This window comes from Musa acuminata, chromosome BXJ2-8 (assembly GCF_036884655.1).
Source record: "Musa acuminata AAA Group cultivar baxijiao chromosome BXJ2-8, Cavendish_Baxijiao_AAA, whole genome shotgun sequence".
NCBI classification, from domain to species: Eukaryota; Viridiplantae; Streptophyta; class Magnoliopsida; order Zingiberales; family Musaceae; genus Musa; species Musa acuminata.
Window position 1 is genome coordinate 10,218,317 of NC_088345.1, and position 25,304 is coordinate 10,243,620.

Below are 25,304 nucleotides of genomic sequence, written 5' to 3' on the forward strand. Positions count from 1 at the left end.
TAAATGAGGGCGGCCTCCGTGGACAAATATCCGGGTGATGGGGACGGGTGGGCCCGGGGGGGTGGGGGGGGCGTCCAGGTTCGCCTCACGTCGATATAAAACAACCACGATTCGCGTTGGGTAGTCGAGGTTTGGGATTTAACCAACACCCGGGCGGCCGGACACCCACGTCGATCTGCGGGCCCCACGGCGGCATCCCTGCCTGGTTCCCCTCCCCCTTCCGCCTTGGTTTTGAGCGACCCCGTTCGCTTATCTCCATCCCCATCGTACTGTTATCCTCACCCCTCCCCTTCCCCATACGAAGGGCTTCCTGGGAAACCCTCCCAACAGAATACGCTTCGAAAATTTGCACATGATCAAAATGAACGGTGGAGTTGGGTCTTGATGACTGATGCAACTCTCGAGGAGACCCGAGTGTGAGGGGTGGTAAAGATAAAAGAGTGGGTGATAATAGAAAAAGGACGCTTCTCGCTTACTTGGACCTCCTTCTTCCCCCTTCCTGTTTGCTCCTTCCCCCTGTTTCTCTTCCTTCCTTCCTCTCCTTGCGCTGCTGCTCCGTTTCCAGCGGCTCGAGCCATCGGAATGCGGGCGGAAAAAAGCGGAGAAGCCTTGGAGGAGGATCGGAGGACTGGCTGACGATTTTTCCTCCTTGGAGGGAGCTGCGGCTCCCGGTCGTGACGATGGTCTGAATCGGTCGTTGCAGTCCTCCTTGCACGGGGCGACGGATTGGAGATGGTGGTCTCGTGGGTGATGGTCCTCGCTCTCGCTTGCTGCTGGCTGCGTTCGGGTGGGGCGTCGCCTTTCCTTTTGGCTTGGAATTGATGGTTCTTGTGGATTTTTTTTCTGGCACGCAGAGAATTTGGGAAAATAGATGTGCGAGAGGTGAGATTTATTTCTTTCGGTGGTGGATCCATAATAAAATGGTCCTTTTGGTTTTGTTTTCTGCAACTTTAGGATCCATTGATTTCATTTTCTTTTGTTTTGGTGTAATTTTATCGGTTAGGGTTGCCTTTCGAAATCTTATCTCGAGTTTTTTGGGATTGTTTTGGTTACTTTAATGGATTTTCTTTTAGATTCGTCTGAAAAGATTGGGAAATGATTTTGTAGGTTTTCTCTTCGTTAAAATTTTCATCTTTCTGAATAGCGCATGTTATCGGGAGGAGCTTCTTGATGCTCGGTTCTGAGATTCAAGATTCGGTCTTTCTTTTTTTTTTGTTCGTATTAGGATAAGATTAATGACGTAAAGTTTCCATTTGGATCATAAATTTATCGTGGGATCTTATTGTTGCCTTCTGAATTGGGTCACAGATACTAAATCAACATACTTTTGGGAGTTCGAAGGGTCCTAGTAATTTCTTGAATGAAGTATGCTTTGATGCTAGTTTTCTCTTTCCCGATTACTTTTCAGTTCATAACAAATTTGTTTTCATTTGATTCTAGGCATCCGGATCAACTGCTGGAAGCTTTATCTTTTAGGGACTTAGCAGTGTGTGATCTTATGAGCAAACTACAAGCTTGGGGTTTCTAGTCAAATGAAATGAACCTGGTGTCCTAGCTCAAATGTTAAGAGCATTGTTCCATGGGCTTCTAATCTCTTCCATTCTATTGTCTGCATCTGCAACTGGGATCGGTTACTCACGATGCAACTGCGATGGGGACACCTTTTGGAATGTTGAGAACATTTTCCGGTGCCAGAAGGCGAGCGATTTCTTGATTGCTGCTGCCTACTTCTCCATCCCCCTCGAGCTCTTGTACTTTGCCACATGCTCCGACCTCTTCCCCTTCAAATGGATCGTCTTCCAGTTCGGCGCCTTTATAGTCCTGTGTGGACTGACACACTTGCTAAATGTGTTCACTTACGAGCAACATTCGTTTCTCCTGATGCTGAGCTTGACCGTTTCCAAATTCTTCACTGCCCTCGTGTCTTTTGCCACAGCAATAACCCTCTTGACCTTGATCCCTCAGCTCTTGCGAGTGAAGGTGAGGGAGAATTTCTTGAGACTAAAAGCTCGGGAACTGAACAGGGAGGTCGGCATGATGAAGATGCAGGAAGAGGCCAGTTGGCATGTAAGAATGCTGACTCAAGAAATCCGCAAGTCACTTGACAGGCATACTATCTTATACACCACTATGGTCGAACTGTCAAAAACATTGGGCCTGCAAAACTGTGTAGTGTGGATGCCTGATGAGAATAAGAAGGAGATGCAACTAACTCATCAGCTAAGGCAGAGGAGCTCCTCGGATTTGTACAGCGGTTCTATTTCTATTGACGACCCTGATATATTAGAAATCAAAGAAACCAAGGGTGTGAAGATACTTGGTACTGGCTCCGTGCTCGGGTCTGCAAGTAGTGGAGGTATGCTTGAGTCAGGAGCTGTGGCCGCAACACGGATGCCGATGCTAAAGGTTTCCAATTTCAAAGGTGGAACACCAGAAGATGTGCAAGCAAGCTATGCGTTACTGGTTCTAGTCCTCCCTAGGGATGCTTCAAGGGTTTGGAGCCATCAGGAACTAGAGATTGTGGAGGTTGTTGCAGATCAGGTCGCTGTTGCCCTCTCCCATGCTGCAGTTTTAGAGGAATCACAATTGATGAGGGAGAAGTTGGTGCGACAGAATCGAGATCTGCTTCAGGCGAGACAGAACACTGTGAGGGCAAGTGAAGCAAGGAACAAGTTCCAAGTTGCCATGAGTCAGGGAATGAGAAGACCCATTCATTCCATCTTGGGTTTGTTGTCGATGATGCAACAAGACAAATTAAGTCCCGAACAAAGGCTCATCATAGATACTATCACAAAAAGCAGCAGTGTGGTTTCGACATTGGTCAATGATGTGATGGAAATTTCTACTGTAAACAGTGAGCGAGTGTCCTTGGTAATGAGACCTTTTCACTTGCATTCTATGATCAAGGAAGCCATTACTGCTGCAAGATGTCTTTGCGATTTTAGACGATTTGGTTTCAGTTTCCAGGTAGAAAATGAAGTGCCTGATCAGGTTGTTGGTGATGAGAAGCGAATTTTTCATGTGATACTGCATATGGTTGGTACTGTTTTAAATGGGTGTGATGAAGGTTCTCTGATGTTCCGGGTTATGGGCTATCAAGGGGTCAGTGACAAAGAAGATCAGGCATGGGTCCCATGGAAATCAAACTTTTCTGATGGGTATGCTTGTGTGAAGTTTGAGGTCAGGTTAAAAGGATCAGAAACCGATAAAGTGAGTTCATCGACAGTTCAGTCTTCTCGGGTACCAGATTCTCAAGGTTTGGAGATGGGCCTTACCTTTCGAATGTTCAAGAGGCTTGTGCAGGTACTATTTATCATCTCCCATTTCCCTTAAAATTCTACTCAATGACCTTAAAAGCATTTTGCATATTACACGGTTGATGTTACTGTTAACTCATGGGCAACTTACAACTTACTGCATTCCTTTCTGATCTGTCCATTTTTGTCTTGTTTTGGCTTCTGCTCTTCTTCATGAGATTTTGGAAGTTGAAAGTACCTTAAAAAAAATAAATTGGCAGTAGAAACCTCTTTTCAGTGAGACATTGCAAGTTGAAATTTTCACTAAGAAAATTACTGGGTTTTCTTTCTCTTCCTAGATTGATCACATGAAAGAACTATATGTGCAGTTTGGTCACTTTAATCTTTTGAATACTCTTTAAAAGGTTCTTAAACTTGCTAGAGTGCAGTGGATCTTTCAGTTCCTTTATGTATAATGATTCAGTGCATTGGATCTCTTGGTGCATTGGAACTCTATATTTTTAAGCTCTATAGATGCCGATCGTGGGTCTTAAAACATCGTATTCTGTAGCATCTTTCATAACCTGCAAGAATCATGTTATACCTTGATAGGTGGCAGCATTTAGATATGAAATTGCTAAAAGAAATATGTAAAATACAGTGCCACAAACTCTTAGCCTCGTTCCTCGTATCATATTGCTTACATGACATCGACCTCCATAACCCACCTATGTATCCTGGTTGGTTATTAATCATGTTATAGCAATATGCAGAAGTTAGCAGTGCATGAAGCCATAAATTTTTATTGACAGAGAAATAGATGGGGATACACTTGATGGCATGCTTGGGATGAAATCATTTTTGCAGAACAAAGTAGTGAATACAGGGATCTTTATGACTGATAACCTAGCGCATCAAAATTGGAAAACCTTGTCCGAAACTCAGTCTGCCATCTTATTCTTCTCTATGGATGGTGGTTTTTAACCCACAATTACAACCAATTCCATGCATTCAGCAACTGTTTAACTATTGGACTCTGGCATACTAATATATGCTAAGACCTGGCATGTTAATCTATCATGTCATATTTGACAATGATTAGTTCCCAAGTTTCTGATGTTTTGACCTTTGATAAACCTTACAAGCCTAAACCCAATGCCCTAAGTAATTGCTTGTTGCATTTGTTTCGACCCTGACAGGATGGTTGACAAAAGGACATCAGATAGGCAGCTAATTTCAGAGTGGCTCATGAAACACTTTCTTTGTATGTGCAGATGATGCAGGGAAATATCTGGGAAGCTAAAACCCTGCAAGGCCAGTCAGAAAGTATAACACTTGCTCTTCAATTCCAATTACAACGGTTGATGGCAATGCCTGAGGCCAGAGGATCTTTTGAGCTGCATTCTACATCTGCCACCCCCAACTTCAAAGGCCTCAGAGTTCTGCTAGCTGAGAGTGATGGCATCAACAGGGCCGTTACTCGCAAGCTCCTCGAGAAACTGGGTTGCCATGTCTCATCTGTTGCCTCTGGAATTCAGTGCCTGAACTCATATGGTGCCCCAGTTACACCATTCCAACTCATAATGTTGGACCTTCACATGCCCCAAACGGATGCGTTTGAGGTGGCGACGAGGATTAGGAAGTTTAGAAGCAGGTCTTGGCCTTTGATTGTAGGTTTAACAGCAAGTGCTGACGGCGATATATGGGAGAAGTGCTTGCAGTCCGGGATGAATGGTTTAATTAGAAAACCTGTAACATTACAGTCAATGGGAGATGAGCTTTATAGGGTCCTTCAGAACTCATAAAGCAGCTGTAATGCAACATGGGGCACTCATGAGGTCTCCTTCTGTCCAAATCTGATTTTTCTTTTTTTTCTTTTTCTTTTCTTTTTTTTCCTTTTGTATTCCACAGAGTTTTGTAACACCGTGGATATAAGTATGCACACTCCCAAGCATGTATACAGGATTCAGATGATGGCTTTGATTTAGCCTTAGAATTGAACACAAGCTTTGCCCTTCAACCCAATTTTGGCACTTCAGAGTTATCAGGTGCTTGCTATGGTTACTTGGATCAATCAAACTGCCCAAGAGGCATTGCCCACCCCCATCGATGGCCATCTTGATGTGTTTATGTTGTGATCTACTGGGCTTATTTGCTGTTAAAGCAGATTCGATTAAGGTGTGGAGGATTTGGTTAGCACTAAATATCCATCGTTGAATTCTCGCTTTAAAGATGCTGTCATTTAATTCTGAAATTTTTAGTGAATGCACTACAAAATCTGGGATTTGTATTTCATCTATTCTTGTTTTAAAAACACGCAACCTCCAAAGATGATAGTTTGCTATTATATATATATATATATATATATATATATATATATATATATATATATATATATATATATATATATATATATATATATATATATATATAGCACACGCCTGTGGGTGATTTTTATGAAAAAAAAATCTTTTTTAAAGATTTTTCTAGAAAGGTGTTCATAATTTTTAATTTGATATATTTTTTCTCTAATATTATAAATACCTTTTGTTGTCGTCATTTTCTCCTTTGGGCAAATATTGTCTATCGTTGTCTCTATTTTATTTTGTCGCCTTCACCTTGCGTGTAAGCTCTATTGTTTTCGCCCCTCTGCTTCGACCTCATTGTCTCCTTCACATTCGTAGGATCTCAACAGAGTTTTGTATCATCGTTTCGAAGTAGACTTGGACAAAGATTAGTGAAATGATAGTGTCACTATAAAGGCTATCAACAGTACCGAGGAATGTCTTAAGCCACTCATTTTTTAGGGGTTTCTTTCTCCGTAACAATGAAAATATGAATAAGGAAAACTTAGGGTTCATGAGATGGGGATAAGAATAACCTAGGGTGACAAAGGAACCGTGAGGGTGCAATGGGATGAAGGCAATGATCGATAATGCTCACTTACAAGTGGAGGTGATCGCAAGGAGAAACATTTAAGATATTCGAGAAAAAAAAAAAAAGCATCCAAATGATAAAATTAAAAAGTGGGGCACCTCATGAGAAAGGCCAAAATAAAAACTCGCATGTAGTAAATTTGCAAGAACAGGGTTAGCAAGATGATGATGATTCAACCTCGACAAAGGCTAAGGTGTGCAGATGGGATTCTTCGAAGTAACATCATAAATGAGAGACACCAATTCGTAGTAACACATTGGTCGTGACCAGAAATCGCCCTGCAGCCTGCAGTAGATACTCAACAGAATGATTGATTATGATTTTGTTTTATCTACTGATGTTGTTCTTTTCCAGATGGAGAGAGCTCATGAAACGAGCAAGAAAAAAGTTGGAGCACAGCGGCGCCATAATCAAAAGTTGGCTGCAAAAGCAGAGCACGCTTCTCCCAGCAAAGAGAGGCCCCCAATGCCCAACAAACAGACAATGGCTGATGCCTTCCGAAAGCACATCCTTTGATGGCCGAAAGCTTTTGCCCACTCGGTGTAATCAACTTGATGTCTTTGATTATAGCTCGACAATGTCGCGTGTTTCCGCTGGAAGCTTTTGGCATACAGAGAGCAGTGGCCAGAGAGAAGCTTGCTCTCTATGGCCATGGAAAGCGACAGTTGGCCTCATCATGAATCCTCCCTCCGGACGAAACCTCATTATTTGTGCAATGCTACTTCTTCGCAGGAGATTGACCCACCATTAGCTCAAAAGCATTGCCGGGAGAAATCAAGGTCCGGGAGAGGGGGATTCCTCGAACAGGTTTCACCAGGAGATGGGAGATCTTTAATGCACCATTGAATCAACAGCAAAAGCTATCACACGAGAATGCTCGTCTCCCTCCTTCCCACCCACGCCTGTCACTCTTATATCCAGCTTTTAATTTCACTTGTGAAGGCTTCAGCTGCAAGGGTCCACATCGAGGGAGAGTCGGCTGGAGAGCCATGAATGCTCCATGAAATGTTTTCAAGTGGAGAAGACTCGCGTTAATGGCGAGTAGCTTTAAATGTGGTGGGCAAATCCTTGTACTTCTGCCAACCAACCTACAAGCAAGTAAAGTTCAACTTGTTTCTTGCACCTTCTTTGCCCAGCCCATAATCTCATTGCTTACAAGATGAACACCTGACACATAAACACAAGATACTGGATTTGTATGTGGGCATACATTAATGTTAGCACTACTCAAACATACCTTGTCAGAAAACTATTTAATGGGGCTGCTTCTCTGACAACTTCAACAGGACACATACCAAGACTGCTCTCGAATGGAAACTTGGATGTTCAGATTTCAGAAATCAAACTCCAGTAGAGAGGTCAAGTGATAGACACATGAAGCAAACAGATGTTTTGGTGCTTGATCATTTGCCAAGATATTATGGAGAAATAGAAGAAAACATGTCATATTTCCACAAACAGGTTCTGCATATTTGTTGATCACGGGTCTATAATACAAGGGGGAAAAAAAATGTAAACACGACAAATAAGAAGTCCATGAATCAATTTGTTAGATGAAGAAAAGGGTTTATACAATGCGTGCAAATAGGATAGAAAACATAAAAAAATGAACCATAAAATTGATCTATTCGATGCTCCCTATTCAGCTGTCAGCTCACTAACTATCAACACAAAAATAACAAGATGTGGGAAGAGTACCTTTGATATATCGGAAACTTGATGCTGATTTTTTGCATTTGTAACATATTATTGGCAGCAGTAAGATCATACTCAATGTGGAAAAAATGTGCCTTCAAAAATTTTAAAGAAACAATAATTTTTCCAAGGAGCAAAATCCAAAATGAAAAAAAAAAACATAAATTGCCTTTAATATAGGCAAGAAAGATGCCTATAATCGAGTAACTTGAAACCCGTCCACTGCCTAGTTCATAGTTTGTAAGAATAAATCTCAGTTTGTGTATAATATAGTGAGATCAAAGGAATCAAATCTAAAGCTCCTGCTACAACAATGAGAATCTTTAGAAAAACCTTGACCATGAAACAACAGTTTAATGTATTGAATTCTTATGAAGGGAAACCTCAATCTGGAATCATAATTAACCACGAAAGGTGCTAGCTAACGAATTATCAAATTTGTGATTTGTATAAAGACGAATGATTAAAGAATCCTAGAAATGATAAAGCTGTACAACAGAAAGCCTATGTAAACTTACTGTAGACTCACTCGAGTACTCAAAGAAGATAATAGAGAAAGATATGTAAAGATGTGGGAGAGTTGAGTGTGCATAAAAACTCACTTGGCATGGTAGCATGTCGGATGGTCTCCTTCTGTAGGGTCAGAAGAAAGATACTCGCTGAGGAGTCGGTATGCCTAGAAATGAGAAATTTAATAATGTCAAATAGGGTGGGTCGCAAGCACGAGTTTTTCCATCAAAACTATAAAATTTAGTTCTCTGAGTTACCAGAAATTCTTTCCCAAAGCGATGTATCGATCAATTTAAATATAGCAAATGAAGAGAATAAATGCAGAACGCAAGGGCATACGGTGTGCAGGCATGAAGAATCACATTGAATCAAAAGTGTGAAACTTCGACAGGTAAGTATCATCGAATGCCGAACAGAAGGGTCTACGTGCATTAGAAGTAAGAATCTATACCTCGGACAGTAGAACATCAGCAACTCTGCCTCATCTACAGGAAGCACAAATAGGAAAAAAGAACACCAAATCTTTATTTAAATTTGAATAAATTACAAGCGAAGCTAAGATATGTATTGCATATGCCAATCCATACAATCATCAAAGTCCAAACTACTAGTACAATCCAACAAAGCATTTCGCTGCTGTTCATACCGGCAAATGTAATTCAACCCTACCAGAAGCTCACAAATAGCTACCTCTGTCTTCTCCCTGTCAGCAAAATATAAAGTTTGAAGCAGCAGAAGATTTGCCCTCGATATAATTTGCTGTTGCTCGAAGTTCCGTTCGGTCTGCCAACGGATCATCTCATAAGCCATTGGTGAAAGCCAGCTCAAAATCTTATCAAGCGCTTCCTTCCAATCATGTGCAAGTGGAGCATCATAAATAGCTAGATTCTTCACATATGACTTGAGACTCTTTCTGAGACCTGCCCTTAAGCTTGAGGGCAACATCTGGTATAGGTCATCTCTTGCATCCTCCCCGACCAGATGCGGATGCTTCAGCAACTTCTCTATGATGATTATGATATTGGCATAATGCAATGCAAGAGCTGAACCACCCACCGTGGAGGGTGAGGCGAGCATCGTAAGCTTACTAATTGGTCCAAGTTTTGATCTCTTGCCACTCATGTGCTGTGTTACTTGACCACTAACTGGAACTAAAGGACCAGATGCAGGACGACTGATGCGGCTCTCATTCTTGAATTCGTCAGTGCCCTCTTTTAATAAAGCAGAGCTGCCTAAGCTGAGGCACTCCATGAAAAGCCTACCGGGACTTGCCCCACAATGGAATCGGAGGCCCTCCGCCCTCCGGAAATTCACATCAGTAAAAGCATCAGAAGCTACCTTAGGAATCTGATCGGACTTCCCATCTATAGAACCTGATCTTAGGGACCCTGAATGAATTGGGTGATGAACTGAATTAATGATTTGCTCCGAAAGCTGGCAACGTTGATCAGCAACTAGGCAATCCAAGCTGCTAATTGTCTCCCCAAACACCAGGCATATCCGGGAATGAATGGTGCAGACAGCTCGGGCAAGGAGGAGGACGACCTTGTCGTAAACCTGGTTCCAAAGGGAAGATTCGCGTAGGTGCTTGATGTCTTGGCGGTGCCACTCGATCTTCTGGTCAAAGGCCCGTCGGCTCTCATCGTGGACTGGGTTTTGGTGGAGCTTCTTGGCAGCATGCTCTAGCTCCGTGAGGACCTCCAACTCGGCATAGAGCGCTGCGGTGGCGGAGACAAAGCGCTCCATCTTCCGGATAGTGCCATCCATGTCCTTGGAGAGGAAGCCGAGTCGGGAAGGGTCGATTCGGCCGGCAAGGAGGTCGGAGTAGACGTGCTCGAAGCCGACGAGGGCCGGGTGGGAGCACCGGCGGCCCATGCGAGAGGCAACGGCAGCAACGCCGTTGAGGTCGTCCAGCATCTCGGCGAGGGCGAGGGACAGAAGCAAGGGTTCGTCGGTGGAGACGAGGTGGCGGACGCCGTGGGAGGCGAGGGTCTGGGAACGGAACTTGGCCATCTCAGATTCGGAAAGGGAGCGGTATAGGCTGATGGCGCGCGACATGGCGCTGGCGACCTCGAAGGAGAGTATCCCAACGGTGACGGCGGAAGGCGACGGATTTGAGCCGTCATTCTTCTTCTTTCTCTTGGCGGCGGCGACGGAAGTCCGCATCTTGTTAATCCAGGGCTCCGCCACCATGGCTAGGGTTTCAGACGAGCCGTGGACAGATCTAGCAAAGTCCCTGGCTCTTTCTGCGCCTCCTATCACATTCAAACTAGGCTTCTGCAAGGAGAAAGAAACAAGAAAATGAAATCAGTAGTCAGAATCAAGTAAGAATCCAAGACCTACCGGGACACAAAGAAAGCACCGATCTTTACCGGATAGGAAGTTCGCCAGCATGCAATTTCAGCAGGAACAAATGGAATCTTTCCATTCTCCTCCTCGATTCCAAAGATCTCATCTTTCCTGCTTCCACCCGAACTCCATTAATCTCAGTCGGCCAGCCACTCGGAGAACACAGTTCAAACCTGCACTCAACAGAACCTAGCGAGGGCTGCAGAAGGGATGGGTGGGGGCAGAAGAACGGACGAGACGAGGAAAGGAGTCGCTTTCCGGAGTTCGAATTGGCAGAGAGCATTCGGAAGGACTCCTTCTTCCTCCTTTCAGAGAGAGAAAGGGCAGTAATTAAATGAGGGAAGGACGGGGAGAGCGTTTAAACGAGGAGGAAGGAAGAGAGCAGCGACGGCAGTTTATGGTGCCATTTCATTTATCGGACCTCATCGCAAGAAGTCGACCTGTCAGGTGGAAAATTATAATGCATCTTCAGTCATCGACGCGGCACCCGATCGCGTACTCCTCAGTTGATTGGTGCAAGACATGGGCCCCGTAGTCGGGTCAGGTCGCAGTTAGCGTCAGTTATTCTTTGGACTTGTGCCGGGCAAGCGGCTGAATCACTCCGAGAACTTGCAAGGGTTGACGTGCTCTCTCGAAGGTGCTCATGTTTTGGCCTCATCAGACTCGGGCAGCGGCTGAGTCACCAATGAATCAATTCTCTAATTGGTATCATATCGTAAGCCTTGTAAGTCCGGACCTCACATAATGTTTTAGTAATTGTATAGTGTTAGATCTCCTCATCAAGATGTAAGCAAAATCTATAGCACAGTGCATTAGATGTAGTTCACTCAGGTTATACGCATGGAATGACGTCTCCTCTGTGAGTATCTACTTGGCCTTCTCTAGTCCAAAACGATGTATGTGATCCATAACCTTTTCTTCTGATGGTGATGATGGGAATGAAGCATCACATACGATATTGGTCCCCAACGCTGACCGAACCCCACAAATATAAGTAGAGCCAAGCATGAATAGATCACGTCAAAAGGTTTATAATGGTACAGGTTGGCTTTCATACCATCTCATAATTAAGCTCCTTTCTCTTTGGAGTTTTCCCCCAGTGGAGAACATCATCAGACTGGGGCCTCACCCTTTTGTGTTCTTCCAGCCTTTTGCATGTCTCTCGTTGTCACCATGTTCCCTTCCTTCTTCCTCTTCTCTAAAGTTACAGAGATGGGTGGGTGGTGTTTCTGTAGTTGCCGTAATCGAGCCGAAGTGGTGTACTTCTCGTCGGTTCTGTTAGTGGGATTTGGTGTGTTCTTAACTTTTGAAGCTATTGGAAGTCAAAAGGTGGGATGAAAGCGTCAGTTGATGTCGGCATTTCAGTCTCTTCTGCTTTTGCTGTGCTGCTAAACTTCGTGTTACGACATCAACAATCCATTCTCGGTTCAATCTGATATCATATGAATCACTTGACAGCTACACTACGGTAACAATTAAGACTCGCTAGAGTTGGTCCTCCGTTGATTCTATCAAGAACAGGAGAAGTAGGCCTCAGTTTATAGGCGCACGACATGGTCCAGCCCAGTGTCAGTCTTCGGTGCGTGGGCTTAGGATCTCTGCTACAGAGGATGATTTGTTCTTCTTGAAGTAACAAGTGATTGGGATGGACTCGAGGACTGGCATGGGCCGGAATTTGGTAGATTTGCCGGAATAGTGTTCTGATCATGTGTGCCGCAAGGCGGTGGTGGATTTAGAGAGTCAGGTGAAGAGTGGACTTAGGAGATGGATTTGAGATGGAAGGAGGGGAATGATGAGAAGGGGGCTCTGACACAAGAGTAGGATCCGAGCATTCCCCACTTTCTTTGGTGTTTCATCACAGGTGGTGAGTTTGAAGGATATCAACTGCTGCTATGGACTCAAAAGGATACAACACTATTATATGAGCTTAATATTGTCAAATTGGTGTTGCAAAAATCAGATTATAGTTCTGGATAGATAATCCATGTTATTTTTGTCCATTAAGTGTCTGCAAATTCTCAAGTTCAGCTATCTGAAGGTTTTTGTTTTTGTGTTGCTACAGTAGATTTGCTGCCCCAAATAGAACTCGAGTTCGGCTCACTTCAAAGGCGTTTAGCATAACACTGAGCATTCAGTGTTTCACATATATCATCCAACTGCAGAGGTAGCACTCCACCTGATCATCCTAATCTCACAAAGAACAAGATTCCATATTAATCACTGTTCTACAGACAGGTACGAGAAAGAAGCCCTGAATCTATCCTTAGATTCTCCTATTAAGAACAATTGGGTACCTTGTTGCTAATTAAGTGTATATAATTGTATTGGAATCAAATCTCATGCATGTCGAGCATCGGCAGTAAAGAACGATGGCATCGACAGTAAAGAATGGAACGGAGACGTCAATGAATCCCACGACCCCATGAACGCCCAGCACCAGCAGAGGCTGCTGGTTGCAGGTCTCCATTGCCATGGCATGCTGACCTCCAAAACTCGTCCTCCATGTCAAAACAGGACGTCAGAGAGAAAGCCTCGAAGGAGAAATCCTCATCGGCCATGTCGAAGTTGGTCGGAGGCGTGCTCTCCTCCAAGGACCAAACAGAGTTGGGGTAGCAATTCACATCCATCGAGAGAGTCGAAGCAAACTGAGGTGGCGTCTTCCTATCCCCAGCCTGATCAATGAAGCCCTGCAGATCTTGTCGATGGGGTGGCCCTGTGTTGCAGAGCATGTCTTCTAGTAGACCGATGGAACCGGCGGGAATGCCGTTCCCACGTCTTCGCGCGGCTTGTGCCTCGAGCGAGGCTACTTGTGCTTGCAGATTCACCACCTACAGAGCAAGGCAGATCAAGCATTAATGTCACCGAGGATGAAGTGACACACGAACGAGGTTGCTCACTTGCTGCTGGAGGGCGAAGATATGGGCGACGCAGCCGTAGATAGGGTTTTGGAGTCTCGCTTGTGCTTCGTAGGATATGGTGACGGCGGCCTCTGGGCGATCCGCCATGGGCAGGTGCATGAGCAGCTTGGCGACGTTGCTGGCACCGAAGACTTTGTGGATGGCCGCGAAGTGGGCTGCGCCGTGCTGGTGGTGGAAGTACGGTGCGAAGACGCAGCCGCTGACGCACTTCCTCCTCAAGAACTTGCAAGCTCCGCAGGGAGAGCCAAGTCCTGCCATCTTCCACCCTCGGAAACGTTAGGTGGTGCAGTTCACCGGTGAGCTATTCGAGACGCACCACCTGGCTCGCTTATAAACGCCGGGTTCCGACGTGGGTCGATAGCATTTCCTCGATACTTAATGCGTCCTTGTCTTGCCGATGACCGACAACCTCTCATTACTTTAATCTGCGTCGTGCATGTTCTATATACACATTTCACATTCCATTCAAGAAATCCCAAAGGACCCACCGGCTAACGCTAACACGAAGCTGATGGATTCCCAAGTCATTGTTGATCAACAATGAGAGGAGAGAATTGGGTCAAGCAAGGCCAAGAAGAGACAAACGTTAAACCGGAGATGCGAAAGCGGTGCAGCTTCCAAAGGTAAAGCAAGCAATGAGGAGGACGAAGATAGATTGTTTGATTGCTGAGATCACTTCCGGTCTCTTTAGCGTGCCGCTAAAAGGCATCATAGACTATCTGCATCCCGAGGCCTAAATTTATCGGTGTTCTTAATTACTTCTATTAGGGACGCTTATCATATTAACATATGGAAAGTTGATGCACCTGCACATGTATTAGATTTGATATGTATATATCAATGCACATAAGACTTGGTTATTTTCTCCATCATTGGGTGTAGCAAAAGGCCAAGGGAACATGACTGGTCTATGGTTGGTGAATAGGCAAAATCAGATATCAACACATGATCGTAATATATTAATTACAACCAATGGCTTTTCTTCTTCTTCTTCTTCTTTATGCCAGTAGTTTGGCACTTAGAAATATGGGGATGTCCAAAAAGATCTACTTGATAGACATGAAGAAAAATACTTTGCCAACGCTTGCAGACAAGGAAAATGATGTATGTATGTTCAGAACGAAGCATAGAATAAACTTCTCACAAAAGTTCAGAAACTTATTATGAAGCTTACGAGATACATACATAAGTGTTACTGTGAAGTGATATTTACAGGTCGTATACTATGACTAAGCCACAGCTGTTTCCTCAGAGAAGGCGTGAAAGAACCGGACTTTGACGAAATCACACAAGGCATGAAAACTAGTTTCGTGTGGACCTAAGCATGCCGCCCATCTATGATGTAGCCTTCTATTTGTGTTATCCTGGTAATTAGGACATGAAGAACATTGTATTGATGCTCCTACTCAACGCATCAGGCATTACCAAAACAGTGGCAGCTTGAACTTTCTGCATTTGGGTTGGGGTTAAAAGTATTCCGTGTAGATCATCTTATCTTAACCTAATTTTTACCTTCATTTTTGTTCCTGCAAGATGATGATACAGTTTCAAGTCAAGAAGAAGAAACCACTTTGTCAATATTTCTTTCACGTGATGATCAAAGCTCAAACTGACAAGTGCAAGGAATGAACGTCTGAATCTGATGATTTGGTGCTTACATGATTCCACGAGAGAGCTGTATGCTAGCTGTGCAAATCTAGATGGCAAAAGACCTGCGTGGCTTGACTAAGAGCTGGAGAGCGTCGGTGACTGTGGTGTGTAGATGATGATCTACACAGCCACCGGCTAAGTTGGACTTCCTTGTTTTCATGTTCTTGTTTCTCTCAAGTGAAACACTTACAACATATGATAGGCTTAACTCTCCCACACACAATAATTCGAATGGGAAACACACCTACGAAGAAACCTTATCTTGAGGATTAATGGCTGCCTAAAATTTAGTAGCTGGTCAAACTTAGCAGGAGCTGTGGCTGGATCGAACCATGACCGGTCAAGCCGACACGGCGTTGCATGTGGGTCCAACACACGTGTGATTGGACTTAAAATAGCAGGGTATGGAGGCTTAGCCCTTGGATGCAGCGGTTAATATTGTTAACAGTTGTTTTCGTTTGTCCTCTTCTTCCCCTTTAACGTCACCAGCCAAACCAGGGAGACAAAGAAGCGCACACGAGAGGAGCTGCCTGACGGTGGCGGGACACGACCGTATCGCCTTCGCTTTCGAGCCACATTGTAGGTTTCTTTATGCCATTGATCGAAATCAAACAAACTATGCTGTTTTCTAGTGTGATTTATACGTTTAATGCATTGCAGGCTTAAGCTTGAATTGGATGAGAGTGATGTCGTTTGATGTGGAGGCAGATTTTCCAGGTCTGGGACCCTGTCATTGTTAAGATGACGGGTTTAGGGAGCCCCACAGTGTGATCCTGTGATGGTCATGGTGCTGTCAACAACTGTCAGGGAAGGTGGAGGCTTTCTGTGCTCAGGAAGAGTTGAACATTGACTTGGATCGAGGAAGAGTTGAACATTCAGGAGCTCTCATGAGTGGGGATTGGAAGTAGATGAGAGGAATTACCTTTCGTTGACAAAACAAGAACGAAGAGAGAAATTGAAGAAGGTAGAGAGAGAGAGGAAGAAATCGCGCATGGAAATTGGAAAAGGTTTACAAAACATGTTCCACAGGTAATAATACTGTAGATTGCAGACCCAAACACTGACACACACACACGCAACGAAACAACATTGCAACCACAAAAAGAAGAGAGAAATTGATTAAGGAAGAACATAAAAAACAGCTGCGTTTAGCTCAGAGCTACATTAATCAGGATAAATCACTCTAAACTAATTGCTTACTAGTCCAACAAATCAACCACCATCTACCTTAAACCAAATTACCATCACTTTCTTTCTGAGAGTTCAAGCTAAGTCGGCCAGCCATCGTGGAATAATCCAGTCGGACAACTTTAGTAACCAAATTATGCTGAAAAACATATCAGAAAAATCCAGTCGGACAACTTTAGTAACCAAATTATGCTGAAAAACATATCAGAAAAATCCAGTCGGACAACTTTAGTAACCAAATTATGCTAAAAAACATATCAGAAATTCAAACAGTGCGGATAAGAAATTTACTGATTAAGGAAAAAATCATCACATAGAATATCTTAATTCATACCGAATTCAATTTTGAACAGAACTAAGATGAATCCACTTGGGTTCACATTGCGCATTGAAACTGCACTCAAACCAAATGCATTTGCATTCTGTGCATGAGATTACATACATCAGCCAGCTGAATGTGGGTACACAGTTAGAATCATGATAAAATGTTACAGGAAGGTGAGGTTTATAAATTTCTTTCTCATATTAGAAGAGCATAAAATTCGCACCTGAAAGTTGAAATAACAGATTAGCTATTTATGGACATCCATGGACATTTTTTTACCAAGGCCAAGACATACAAGCTGTTGAGATAACCCGCCAACCAATGCTTGCTGCATAACAACGATTCAAATTTGCAAAACATCCAGCCAGCTAAGTGACACGAAAAGTACATAAATGTATGAATTTGTAAATATCAACTAACAGACAACTCCAGTCCAGACTTCTAAACCAAGAAAAATGACAAAAGTGATACACTAGAAACACAATCCTAATCCGCAATTCACATCTCGTGAGGGTTGTATGCTTCCCCAAAAAATCTGCTTCTTGACAATGAATGGTGAACATGCTGCAGAATCCTTAAGTGTGAATCGTTAACATTACCTGATCCACCAACTTGCACAGTATGCACTACCAAGCATCTCAGTTTAATTTCTTTTTTGACTTGGGAACCTTTTTAGGCTGCCGTCTTGGAATTGAATTCTTCATGCCAAGAAAGAAGCGTAGTGCGCCAAAAAGTGCCAGATTCTGTTACAAGAACTTGCTAACGGTTAATTTTTATCTGGTTCAACATTTTTTTTCCAGAATATTGGACTGACATAGCCAGAACACGTGATGATAGGAGTGAACCTGAGCGAATTTGCTGAAAAGCTGCACAAATTCTGGCTTCTCTATATCATAATTGTAGAAGCCGTACACAACTGGTGTGATGAAAGCTAGGTACAGAAGCTGCACAAGCATGACTCTTCATTACAAATTAGATGTACTTTACTAGTCCAATTATATTATGCAAGAGATGGACTCCTTAATTATATATTAACATCTGGTAGATGCCATAGCTGGAGCATAACAAGGAGTTACTCCAGAGAGCTGACAACCTACCTATATTCAAAATTTTAACTAGAAGGATCCAGATACCAATATTAGGCCTGTTGACTTTTTATATTCACAAATTTGTTAGCAATTTCGAACAAGTCTTGTACTCCTATAAACATGCTCAAGAAGACACTAAGGATTATGAACTTGATAAATTATTTATATACATATGTATTATGTACCAGAAGATATGCTCCAAAAGAGCTGCTGAAGATGAACAAGAGGCCACCAAAACCTTTCAGAAATATGGTGCTTGCAATAACATGTTTCATCTGTAAAGTGATGAAGAAAATTAACTAATATAGAAGAGGGAAACAAAAGGAGGTAGGGGGAAGAGTGGGTTCCTACTTCAACATTTGGCACCACAATGCCAAGATGTGAAGAGACATGTTTCATGAATAGGTTGTACTTTGGCCAGAGAGACTTTGCTGCTGGTCCACCATCAACTCCAAATTCACTAAACCTGACAAAACCAAATATATCAGCTAAAAGAATTTAAATTAATTGACACAAGTTTTAAACATGAGAGTGAAAACTATTCCCTAAAACTTTTGAAGTCTTTATTATAAGCATCACATGAAAACAAATATCTAAACAGTAAAAAGAGGCAGGCTTAAAATTTTAATTTAGTAATGACTACTGATGTTTGTCTGGTTGCAAACTTCATGAGATGTATGCAGAAACCAATGCTTAGTCCAGTAATTTACTTACAAACTTAATATATTACAGGAGCTAAAAACACACAAAATGATGGAAACTCATCATATTTGCCTCTAGAAAATATAGCAATCAAGAAAGCCAAGAAGCTTAACTCAGTACAACATGTCAAACAGACAAATACAATGGAAGATGCTCCTGTAGTATGCATAAATATTTCAGCCATTTTTAATATTTGCTCAAGAAATGATATGCATAAATAAATATAAATTACACTGAGATTAGCTCTCTACTATAGTATGTCAGACATAGCCAAATTTTTACCGTATGATAATCAAACCAACCATTTTCCATCAGGTGCATAGGCTTTCGGTGGTTTATTATATTTTCATCATTGTAATTGAAAAGCTACTATATTCTCGACATATCAATCTTTTAGGTTAAAGTTAATTTTCTTTCAAATGACAACTATAATGCCTGCATAATTTAATCAATATAGTCATTGTATTTGTGTGTATGATAGTGATCTATGAAAGTGAATGCATAACTATTGACTCCAACCACATCAATGTAGCATTAGAGTTGACTAAAGAGAATGCTCCACCAGAAACTCTACCCATCAGACTAATCAAGCCATACCCTCGATGGAATTCAAAGTTACACGTTGATGGTTTAACCAGCGGTTAATCCATAATACAAAAAGAGACTCTTCAAAAGATTTGTTTTGCCAATTTAGAAAAAATGATTTTGCAATATACCATGCACCAATTTTTGCACAACTGAAACAGTAAAAGACATTGTCAACACTCAAATAACAGACCAAAGCATGTCAACCACTGACCGGCAGAGAGCATCAGAAAACAAAATGTCAAGTGAACCTATTACCATGAGTCAGAGGGCATCCCATGGTGCTCAGTGTATATCTACTTTCTGTTTCAATATCATAGTCCTATTAACTCAGTGCATGCTAGCTGCACTATAGAGATTCTGGGTCACACCAAATAGTGATAATTCCGTTGTTTTACGGGACAATATCGAGGGCAAATTTCCAAACAAAGAAAGTTATATTTCCTATAACTCATTCATAACCATCAAATGGGGAAGGAATTTTTAGTTTAGCTTTCTTCCAACGATGACCGCTTTGGCTATAGAATTTTCACATGGACATAAGTAAAGCTGTTTCATACACATAAGGAAGTGATGGGACTTAGATACCAATGCTACACGCTCGACAAATATCACGCATCCAATCCAACTCCTAAAAATTGACCAAGTCTTGACCATAAGCATTAATGAAGCTTTTAGCATATCATGACTAAATGAGCTTCAACCCTTCAACAGAAGATGTCAATAGTGCAGGGAAAAGTCATAGCTGGGAGGATCTAATTCCATGTTTAGCTGATAGGTAATACTACTAAAGTATCAATCGAATTAATTCGCTCTTTTTCTGCCGTAACTGCCAGAACTGAAGGTAATGATAGTTTCCCAGCACATTTCCTAACGACTATGATCATCAAAGTTTATCCCAAAAAGTTCTATTCAGCTGTTCCGTTCCTATTTCGCCATCGATAACGTTAACAGATAAAGGCAGTTTAGAATACCAAATGATCATTCACATGAGCAGAAAATTCAAGATCTAACTTCGCTTTAATCAAAGAATACCACTAAACACATAATTATTGGAAAAACCAATAGATCAACACAAGTTTAGCATAAAATGAAATTGTCTCTGGCAATCCAGCAGTCAAGAAGGCAACAAAAACATCGAAACCGCCCTTCAGCACCGGTCAGAGTCAATTTCAGGGCATCCAACCTTCGACAAGCAAGAGATCTTAAACCCTAGTCCACAGATCAAAACAGAACCCCCAAGTTTGGAGTCGAAAGGCAAGGAATTGCACGATTGAGACGAGATCCAGTGACGAAAACAACATATCTAAAGACTGAGGAGAAGAGGTGAGAGTCCAGAAGAAAAACGGAGCGAAGAGAGGAGGGAAGAGCGGCATTACTCCTGGTAGGCCGCGAGGAGGAAGACGGAGGCGAAGAAGACTCTCCCAGCGAAGGACACGAATCCCATCTCCGAGCGACGGAGGCGTCAAATCAGAGGCCGAGACACCTCCGACGAGGGCAGAATGGGAAACTTCCCTTAACCTGAGATTAAATTTCCATATTGCCACTCATTATAATTTATCTAATTATTTATATCGAATCAAGTGCTTTTTAATTGGATCAGAAATGAATTTGAATAGAATATATATATATATATATTATAATAATAAATTCTCGAAAAATGCTCATACTTTTCAAAAATTTTCATAGAATTTTTTACTTAAATTTTTTTTAAAATAATTATTCTAATTATATGAAAAAATTATTTTATCTCTTCTTTCATTGAATCTATTATCGTCTCTATCATCTCATTGTTGCTTATAGTCCTTACACAAGAGTTGGTCACTCCCTCATAACAGAAGGGGTTGCTCCTCTCCATTATATGTGGGGTTGCCCTTTTTGTTTGCACCCTTAAGGATTGATTATTTTCCTTTGTTTATAATCTTTGTATAAGAGTTGACTGTCTCCATTTATTATAGCCCTATGTAATGGTTGGGCATTCTCTCTAATGTAACCCTCGTGCACGGATTAATCGTCACCTTTTATCATCGCCATAAGTTATTGAGGTTTGATAAAAGCAACACGCAAGCAATAAGTTGATCTAACGATAACAAAGACGATGATATGAGTGGCAATCAATGAAAGAATAGAATAGTTATTTAAAAAAAAAGATGTTATGTGATAATTTTTTAAAATTGGAGTATTATCTCAAAAAATTTTAAAGTTAAATTTTTTTTCATATATATATATATATATATATATATATATATATATATTCAAATTGGTTTTTTTTGGTTCGAATTCAATTTCTGTGAAGTTGGCTAAATTTATGTTCTCATAAAGGGTGAAACCCGTAATTAGGACAGGCTGATCTTGGCCAATTCGTCATTTCAGGACTTTGATTTCTACTTGCAGGGTGCTTTAAGATTCGTTAATTATCAAATGATGTGGACGATCGAGACGATGATAAACGATCTTTTTCGTTCTTTTATTTTTAGATAAATAAATGCATAATATTTGTAGTGTAAGCTCGTTATCAGCTCCACATATATCGACCTTACAAGATACGTATCACTTAAAATCGAGATGGCCAATCGGCTTCGTTACATAACCGTCTTCGAACTCGAAAGAAAAGAAACAACCCACTACCAAAACCGGAAGGTTTCTTCATAACCGTTCCTCTCCATCGCTTGTATGCCCCTCGTCCGTTGGTTTCTGCTCGCACGTCCGCCGCCGCCTTCGCACGCCCAGCGCCTACCGCCTGTCGCATGCTCTGGTATCTCCTCCTCCTTCACCGCCTTCTCTTCTTCCTCCTCTCCCTCCCCCAGCAGTACTACTCCAACACACCATGTGTTGGTTGACCAAGGCAGTCAAAAATACAAGCAAGGCACTCAAAAATCTAGCGTGACCAAAGTACAGAAATGATAATCAACTTTTGTGGAAGCAGTGACTGGTTTAAGCATATCAGCACCAGCATTCCACGTCCAAAGGTGTTTGTCGCTTGCGGTGGTGCCATTAGAATCGGTGGGCAGAACAAATCCTGCAATGTTGGAATGTTCTCGCGGAGGACAAAGGAATTCATTCCTGTTCTGCCACCACACAAGTCGCAAGGTGTCTCTGTTCTTAGCATTCTATCTACGATTGAAGTCATTTAAGACATGATCTATACTATGTGAATCTAAAGGAAGAACAACCGATGCCCACATCCACTGTTGTCAGACAATTTGGCATCCTGTTCTATCCAATTGATCCAATGCATGGATATATACCAGCATCATTTCCGTTGCATCAAACATCCACTTAGCTGACCTATCCAAGGACCGAAAGATGATACACTTACCGTCAATGTCACCTGAGAAGCAAGCTGGCCATTGCCATGGTTCTTAGTAGTACATGTAGGCCGATTCCCTTGGTAAACCTTGGATGCTTACGGCCAAGCTTTTCCTGGTGCGAAGAATCCCTGCTTCGGCAGTGACGCAACTCGAATGGAATATAATGGTTATGGGGAATGCTTCTTGCAGCCTATGATGCTGATGCGTGCTGGTGATACACCAGAAGTTGCAGCGTTCCCCTGATCCCACTGGTGATGCTTCTTGGCTGCACAAATGAATGAAGAAATATACTCTGATAGGCTTAGTCACCACCAAGCGTTCGCAGGTCCATGCACCTTTGGCAGAAGTGCAGCGAAGTGGACTCCTCAGAACAACTGGCCGATAAGGTGCACGCTTCTCCAGGGATTCTAATGCCACGTTGAGACACTGATAGAAGTGCAGCAGTCCTTCAGCCACAGAAATAAGAAACAAACGTAGCAAAGATTGTGCGTAATGAGTGGTGATCCCACTAAAGGGCTGGCCTTGTGATGATCTCTTTTCTCTTTTCTATTCAAGTGATGGGTGATGGAAGAATTCGATGCGACCGACATGCAAGAAGAATCACAGGAGATGCGCCCGTTTATTTATAGGCGTACGCTGCAACCTTCACTTGTCATCCTGTTTAGAAAACCAGGGCAGCAGCAGAGAAGAGACAAGTGCTCTGCTCAGCAGCCATGGCACAAGTCGGAGGGGCATGCAGGAGTTTTAAGCCACACCTTCTGATGACCATGGCACAGATAGGTTACACCATTCTCTACTTCATCACGGAAGCCTCTTTCAACCAGGGATTGAATCCCCATGTCTACATCACTTACAGACATATCGTTGGTGCCTTGGTCATGTGGCCTTTTGCTTACTTCCTCGAGAGGTACATGGCATTTAATTACATACAACTTCCATCACCATTACCTGAGACAGTTTCTCATGCTTTCTCCTGTTCCTTGTCGCAGAAAATTACGGCCAAAGCTCACATGGAAATTGTTTCTGGAGATATGTGCCCTTTCCTTTCTGGGGTGAGAAGAAACAACATCTTATGCATGTAGTTCAAATGCTGCCAATACCTCGTCTCATGGTTATCTTCTCATTCTACAGGGTCAGCCTAACTCTAAACATGTACTTCGCGAGCTTAAAGTACACCTCCCCGACCTTCGTCGCTTCCATGGTCAACACCATTGCTGCCATGACCTTTGTCATCGCCGTTCTACTCAGGTACTCATGCATTTTGGCTGCGAACAGTCTCACGATCAAATGCTCAACTCATTGCTCCGATGCCCGTCTCTTTGGTCTAGAATGGAGCATCTTTATCTCCGGAGTCCAAGAGGTGTGGCGAAGACTGTCGGAACCATCGTGTCGTTGGCAGGTGTTACAACCATGACGCTGTACAAAGGGCCAACCATGAAGAACTTCTGGGGACCTCTGATTCAAATCCATGGAAATGCCATCCATGAGAGTTGGCTAAAAGGATCCATTCTTACAATCACAAGCTGCATCACATGGTCCATGTGGTATATCATGCAGGTACTGATCTCCTCTGATCTCCTCTCAGCCAAAGAACATTGTAATCGTTGCTTCTATCTACAGGCGATCACATTAAAACGATATCCGGCACAACTTTCTCTTACTACGTGGATGAGCTTCATCGGGGCGGCACAATCAGCTATTTTTACAGCATTTGTAGAGCATAAACCAGCAGCGTGGAAGATCGGATTAGATGTCAAACTATGGAGTATCTTGTACGCTGTAAGTCCAAGTTTCCACGACTGCGTCTGTTCATCCTTCGGTACAGAGTACTTATTGCGTTTGTGGACTCGGTTTCAGGGAGTCGTATGTTCTGGGTTAATAATCTACATACAACTATGGTGCACAGAGGCAAAAGGACCGGTTTTTGTCACCATGTTCAATCCTCTCTCCACGATAATGGTTGCACTTCTAGCGTATTTTGTTTTCGGTGAAAGATTGTTTCTGGGAAGGTACAAACTAAACGCCCAAATGCTTCCTTCAAGTTCCATTTGTTCTGAGCTCAAATTGTTGTCTTCTTCCCTGCTGTAGCATCATAGGGGGAATAGTTGTCATCATCGGACTGTACTCGGTGCTCTGGGGCAAAGAAAGAGACCAAGAGAAGGAAACGATGAGTCCTGAAGTGGCCTCTTTTGTGGCTCCTGGAAAAGAAATAGGAGGAAGCCAGGACACGTTCAAGAACATGTGTGGCAAAGCAGACAACACAAAAGGATCTGAAGTGGTCTAAGCAATATCGAATGGATTCTCTGTCAATTGTTGAGCTAGTTCTGTCAACTTGTGCTTAAACTCTCTCCTCTCTCTCTCTCTCTCTCTCTCTCTCTCTCTCTCTCTCTCTATATATATATATATATATATATATATATATATAAGCAATATTGAATGGATTCTGTGTCAATTGTTAAGCTAGTTCTGTCAACTTCTGCGTTAAACTCTCTCTCTCTCTCTCTCTCTCTCTCTAATAGCAATATTGAATGAATTCTCTGTCAATTGTTAAACTAGTTCTGTCAACTTCTGCTTTAAACTCTCTCTCTCTCTCGTGGTCTAAACAATATTGAATGGATTCTCTGTGAATTGTTGAGCTAGTTCTGTCAACTTCTGCTTTAAATTCTGTCTCTCTATCTCTCTCTCTAGCTTTTGAATATACCAGTGTTGTTCTATTGCTCGAACACTCCCATCAACATACAGTCTGCAGAAAAATATGATATCATTCCGGTTAAAAGCAGGATCAAAGAGGAGGCTCTCCGACAAGCACT

The 25,304-nt window shown here is 42.5% G+C and overlaps 5 protein-coding genes across 6 annotated transcripts; 2 read left to right on the top strand and 3 right to left on the bottom strand.

Annotated features, from left to right (window-relative positions):
• The first annotated feature begins 481 nt into the window (after positions 1 to 481).
• On the top strand, positions 482 to 5,261 carry LOC103994521 (ethylene receptor 2). Of its 2 annotated transcripts, none has more exons than XM_009414884.2 (3): positions 482 to 882; positions 1,441 to 3,303; positions 4,511 to 5,261. In XM_009414884.2, exons 2-3 carry the CDS (start codon positions 1,561 to 1,563, stop codon positions 5,039 to 5,041), a joined length of 2,274 nt encoding a protein of 757 aa, XP_009413159.2. In that variant the 5' UTR covers positions 482 to 882; positions 1,441 to 1,560; the 3' UTR covers positions 5,042 to 5,261. The 2 variants fall into 2 exon arrangements, with proteins under 2 accessions (XP_009413159.2, XP_064976907.1); XM_065120835.1 differs by having other exon boundaries at positions 482 to 787.
• A 3,620-nt stretch (positions 5,262 to 8,881) lies between these two features.
• LOC135619130 (uncharacterized) lies at positions 8,882 to 10,891 on the bottom strand. Its single transcript, XM_065120836.1, has 2 exons — positions 10,751 to 10,891; positions 8,882 to 10,655 (listed from the first exon to the last, which is right to left on the bottom strand). The coding sequence occupies exon 2, from the start codon at positions 10,569 to 10,571 to the stop codon at positions 8,934 to 8,936; it is 1,638 nt and encodes a 545-aa protein (XP_064976908.1). The 5' UTR covers positions 10,572 to 10,655; positions 10,751 to 10,891; the 3' UTR covers positions 8,882 to 8,933.
• Positions 10,892 to 12,761: 1,870 nt separating this feature from the next.
• Positions 12,762 to 13,933, bottom strand: LOC135618357 (LOB domain-containing protein 14-like). Its single transcript, XM_065119240.1, has 2 exons — positions 13,625 to 13,933; positions 12,762 to 13,555 (listed from the first exon to the last, which is right to left on the bottom strand). The coding sequence occupies exons 1-2, from the start codon at positions 13,901 to 13,903 to the stop codon at positions 13,130 to 13,132; spliced, it is 705 nt and encodes a 234-aa protein (XP_064975312.1). The 5' UTR covers positions 13,904 to 13,933; the 3' UTR covers positions 12,762 to 13,129.
• Positions 13,934 to 16,869: 2,936 nt separating this feature from the next.
• LOC103994518 (uncharacterized) lies at positions 16,870 to 20,690 on the bottom strand. Its single transcript, XM_065120837.1, has 5 exons — positions 20,563 to 20,690; positions 18,248 to 18,362; positions 18,082 to 18,171; positions 17,654 to 17,752; positions 16,870 to 17,551 (listed from the first exon to the last, which is right to left on the bottom strand). The coding sequence occupies exons 1-5, from the start codon at positions 20,628 to 20,630 to the stop codon at positions 17,447 to 17,449; spliced, it is 477 nt and encodes a 158-aa protein (XP_064976909.1). The 5' UTR covers positions 20,631 to 20,690; the 3' UTR covers positions 16,870 to 17,446.
• Positions 20,691 to 23,137: 2,447 nt separating this feature from the next.
• Positions 23,138 to 25,059, top strand: LOC135618156 (WAT1-related protein At2g39510-like). Its single transcript, XM_065119012.1, has 7 exons — positions 23,138 to 23,401; positions 23,484 to 23,546; positions 23,626 to 23,742; positions 23,823 to 24,051; positions 24,115 to 24,273; positions 24,352 to 24,503; positions 24,583 to 25,059. The coding sequence occupies exons 1-7, from the start codon at positions 23,208 to 23,210 to the stop codon at positions 24,776 to 24,778; spliced, it is 1,110 nt and encodes a 369-aa protein (XP_064975084.1). The 5' UTR covers positions 23,138 to 23,207; the 3' UTR covers positions 24,779 to 25,059.
• Positions 25,060 to 25,304: the final 245 nt, after the last annotated feature.